We start from the raw sequence: 4,937 nt of genomic DNA on the forward strand, positions 1-4,937 counted from the left end.
TTTCTTATTTGAATTCATTTTATATTCAGATATGAGGCGTGATGTGCAAGAGATATTTAGAAACACTCCTCACGCGAAGCAAGTCATGATGTTTAGTGCTACATTGAGCAAGGAAATTCGACCTGTCTGCAAAAAATTTATGCAAGATGTAATTGCTTCATATAATAATTATCCAATATTAATAGCATAGTTGTCCTGAGCTCGTCGAGCCTTATCCCTATACCCAAAATATTTAATTCGTTTGAATAATCAAACTTCGATCATATTTGAACCACTTGAAATTCCTATTACTTCTGAGCACGAAGTGGCGCTATAATTTTTTTTAACTTTCTAAAACCTGATCCCTACCCTCGGATATTTACCCATACCTAATTTCATTTTCATTAATATCCAGTAGAATCCAATATTAGGGTGGGGGTAATATTGTGAAGATAGAAGAAAACAATGAAAAGCCAGCGCAGAAGAAAGAAGAAGTTTTAATTTTTAAATCAGAGTTAATAATTTATTTTACTCTGATGACAATTTTGTGTTGAGGTTTGGGGTGGGTCATCGAAGAAGAAAAGAAAAAGAAGAAGGAAGAGTCAACGTAGAAGATAATGGTTTAGGGTGGGATAACGGTTTGCCTTAAAATTTTGTTGAAGTGCATCACAGTCTCTGTGATAAAATCAAATGATGACGTAATGTATCTACTCAAACACTTCAAGATACTGTAGAATTGTTTGGTTCTTGGAGTTGGATTGTATGGATACACATATTTTTTTTATGGTATGCAGGTAACAGTAACATTTCATATGGAGGAAAAAAAATAGGAAAATTACTTCAGCCTAAGTATTTTGAATTGAAATGGTTGCTAAACATTTTAAGAACTACAAAAATTCCTTTTTTCTACATTAAAATCCTTGTGATAATTGGTTGGAGAAAATAAGTGTTAAAATGCAAAAAGAGATTTTTAATTTGGATCTCTGGTATTTTGTTAGGTGACAGAGCTTGATTGAGAACGTTTATTTAAAAACTCGTTAATAATACCAATTTTAATTGTACGAAATATTCAAAACAATTATTTAGACTTGGGTTTTATTTAGTCTTACCTATACGGTGTATGTGTTCAAGAATGATTTTCCCATTTTTTCTATATGTGATACTTTCTTTTATAAAAATGGAATTTGTAAAAAAAAAATTTTTTATAACAAAATTAACTTGATTTCAAACAACAGTAATTAGTTTTTTAATTTTTTTAAAAAAATGTCTTGGGAACTTTTTTTTACGTATAATACTAAAGCTTACGAATTTTTATTAGCCAGATATTAAATTTAGGTAGAATAAATTTTGGGGATTCTCGATTCAAAAACTTTCATTATTTTTATCGATCAACTCATTTAAAAAAAAAAATTTTTTTTAATGGGGAAAAAACGATTGAATTGAAATAAAACTTGATTAATAGTTTTTTGCTTGTTGAGTTTTTAAATCTAATTATTATTTAATTGATTTTTTTTTTTTTGAAAGAATCTTTTAGGATTGCATTGAGTGCGTGTAAAAAATTATATCATAAATCCTTTACATTCGTACATATTTAATTATATTAATTGAGTTTCCTCCTTTAAATTAATAAAATTATTTTGATTTTTTTTTTTTTTTTTTACGGCTTTCAATGATTGCAGAAATGAATGCGAATTAATTTACAACTGAAATTCGTACTCATCAAAAAATTTTTGTATTTTATTTGAAAAGTTTTACTATTTTTTAATCTCTATAATTTTCTGTATTTAGCCTATGGAAGTTTACGTCAACGACGAAGCTAAGCTGACACTTCACGGTCTTCAACAACACTACGTAAAATTAAAGGAAAATGAAAAAAATAAAAAACTATTTGAATTATTAGATATTCTGGAATTCAATCAGGTTCGTCTTTTAGCTTTCGAAAAAAAGGAAAATTTTATCATTTCAGGTCTTGATTTATTTTAAAATTTTTACATTTCAGGTTGTTATATTTGTAAAATCAGTTCAAAGATGCATGGCATTGGCACAATTGCTCACAGAGCAAAATTTTCCAGCAATTGCTATTCATAGGGGAATGGTTCAAGAAGAAAGACTATCACGATATCAGCAATTTAAAGATTTTCAAAAGGTTTGTATTATTTTAATCTTTAATTAACATATTATATATATATATAATTTATTAACACGTCATAAATTAAGAGACCGAGTTGAAGAAATAATTATTACTTTTGTAAAATCAAATTCAACTTTCAACGGAGTTAAATGAAACTGTTGTTGGTTAATTACATGATGAATTATTATGCATTTTTAGATAGGGACATCAGAAATAATGATGTTGATTGCATTAAAAACTGATAATTAAATTTCTCTTTAATTTTAAATAAATATTTATGATATTTTTTATTCTTTATGAATAATATTTTAAAAGGGATTAATTATTTACTTTTTTTGTTTGTATTTTAGAGAATTTTAGTGGCTACTAATTTATTTGGAAGAGGTATGGACATAGAACGTGTTAATATAGTATTTAACTACGACATGCCAGAAGATTCTGATACTTATTTGCATCGGGTTGCAAGAGCAGGTCGTTTCGGAACCAAGGTATACTAGGAATATAAAATTTAACAAACAAAAAAAAATTATTAATTATTTTATAATTATTACATAATTATTATTCAGGGATTAGCAATAACTTTTGTGAGCGAAGAGGCTGATGCTAAAATTTTGAATGAAGTACAAGAACGTTTTGATGTCAACATAACGGAATTGCCAGACGAAATTGATCTTTCTTCTTATAGTAAGTCAATTATTATCTATCATTTTTATTGCATTTAATAAAAGCTATGATGTTTTGGTATAGTTCACATGAACAAAATGATTATTAAATTTGCAACCATCTGAGCTTTTTATTAAAATTAATTATGTATAATAAAAAAACGATGGCGAATTAACAAAAAAGATGACATTAAACGTGTTTAATTTGATGTTTTCAGTTCAAGGAAGATAAAATGGATAAATTGACTAAAAATAAGAAAAAAAAAAAAAAAAAAAAATAGTTTGATACAGTTATTTGATGATAGTTTCTTCTTTCTCTACATGGAATCGTACATATTGAGTAATTTTTCTCACATTTACTGATTGATAAGACTCTTTTTTTTTTTTTTTAATTGTGTAACGTATGCTAAAAATATAATTTTTAAATAATTATTTTTAAATTAATTTAACCTGTAAAAATTATATTCCGTCCAATTTAAATATAAATGATAATACAATTTATTTTTGTCCGGTCTTTTTTTTCTTTTCTTTCTTTATACTATTTTCACAAACCTATTGATTCTTTTATCGAATACTGAAGGTAGAAAAAAGGTTTAAAGGGAAATAAAACAATTGTGTTAACTCAATTATTTTTTTTAAATAAAAATTATTTTTATTTAATTTGATAATGATAAAAGTAAATACACTTGTAAAAATTAAATAATACTAAACAAAGGCAGTATAATTAAGTATAAAATTATTAAATTTTATTTTTTTAAATCACTTTTTTACTATTTTTCTTAGTTTCAATCTTATATTTAAAATGAACAAAAATTATTTTTATTTAAACAAAATACTGTAATAAACGTTTAATTCGTCATTATTTGAAAAAATTATTAAATATGAAGTTGATGAAGACATTTTAATGAATGTCAATGAACATAATTAATAACAGAAAAAAATTCACATTTAATTTTTAATATTTAAATTTTTTTTTAATCATAAATTTATTCAATGAGAATTTAACTAAAAGTCGAAATTTAAAATGCTTTTCAAATGAAAGTATTAATTAAATACATTTTAATATAATAATAATTTCAGTTTAATATTTAATACAATTTAATTAAGTTTTTATTTAATACAAAATTTCATTTTTCCTTTCATTGTGTGTAAATGAACGTTTTTTTTTTTTTTCTTCAAAATTTAAAAATAATTATGTGAAATTATTATATTAATGCACAAAAAATCATTTTGATTTATTTATTAAGTTTTTTTTGAAAATACTATTTCAAAAAATATTTTGTTAATGTTTTGTTTTTTTTTTTTTCATATTACCATTTAGTTTGCCTAATTTTTTTACATTAGATTTATTACATGGTGAATATTTTCTTTTTTGTAAATTTGATGGTTTTTTGTCTAATTCAAGATAAAATGATGAAGATGCTTCTTCCATTGTTTTGAGTTTTGCTTCTATTGCTTGTATTGTAGATGTTTTACTCACTTTTTTTGTATCCTTAGTACCTGCCAAAGCTGGGATGTTTAAAATAGGTTTTTGCTTTTCAATTACTGGTTCCTAGAAAATTTTTAATATTGTAAATAGTGATGGTTATAATCACAAATGTTTAAATAATTATTTTTAATTTTTGTCATTCTTATTATTATTATTTTCATTTTTGAACATGACAAATTTCTATGTACTAGTCAGAGTTTTTTAGAATTTATTTCAGGATTCTAACTGATTTCTTAGGCATAAATTTACTGTTATTATTTTATTTTTTTAAACAGAAAATTAAATTATTACCTTTGTAAGAGTGCAGGCCCATTTTACACTTAATTTTTTGCTTCCGAGATATTTTCCATCGAGTTTTTTTTGCGCCGATTCAGCGAATTCTGTTTGTACATAAGTTACAAAAGCGTAGCCCCTAGGTTGGCCTTCTAACGGGCCCGATCGATGAAATAATAAATCAAATTTTTCGATTGCACCATGTTGTTGCAGAAGTTTTAAAAGCACAAACCAATAAAAAAAAAAATTACAATAGCTAACTCAGTACATTACTAAAAACATTAAAATTTTAAGTTTGATTTTACTTACTCTGTTACTCTAGGATCCAAATTTCCGATCCATAATCTTCTATTATTTGAGTCGTCAACAAAAGGATCTAATGGCATTGGCATATTCTTAAAAA

General features: G+C 24.7%; 2 protein-coding genes across 2 annotated transcripts in view; one reads left to right on the top strand and one right to left on the bottom strand.

Annotated features, from left to right (window-relative positions):
* The window catches only part of Phum_PHUM136930 (ATP-dependent RNA helicase WM6, putative), a gene marked incomplete at both ends in the record, with an annotated part of 3,847 nt that extends 965 nt beyond the window's left edge, over positions 1 to 2,882 (top strand). The window contains 6 exons of the mRNA XM_002424536.1: positions 30 to 148; positions 1,768 to 1,899; positions 1,979 to 2,125; positions 2,461 to 2,598; positions 2,677 to 2,794; positions 2,839 to 2,882. Of these exons, the coding sequence (XP_002424581.1) occupies positions 30 to 148; positions 1,768 to 1,899; positions 1,979 to 2,125; positions 2,461 to 2,598; positions 2,677 to 2,794; positions 2,839 to 2,882 (698 nt within the window). The remainder of the gene's footprint in view (positions 1 to 29; positions 149 to 1,767; positions 1,900 to 1,978; positions 2,126 to 2,460; positions 2,599 to 2,676; positions 2,795 to 2,838) is intronic.
* Positions 2,883 to 3,316: 434 nt separating this feature from the next.
* On the bottom strand, positions 3,317 to 4,926 carry Phum_PHUM137040 (uncharacterized protein; the record flags this gene model as incomplete). Its single annotated transcript, XM_002424537.1, has 4 exons — positions 3,317 to 3,346; positions 4,112 to 4,324; positions 4,553 to 4,790; positions 4,844 to 4,926. 4 exons carry the CDS (start codon positions 4,924 to 4,926, stop codon positions 3,317 to 3,319), a joined length of 564 nt encoding a protein of 187 aa, XP_002424582.1.
* Positions 4,927 to 4,937: the final 11 nt, after the last annotated feature.

This window comes from Pediculus humanus, genomic scaffold, assembly GCF_000006295.1.
Source record: "Pediculus humanus corporis 1103172107481 genomic scaffold, whole genome shotgun sequence".
Lineage (NCBI taxonomy): Eukaryota > Metazoa > Arthropoda > Insecta > Psocodea > Pediculidae > Pediculus > Pediculus humanus.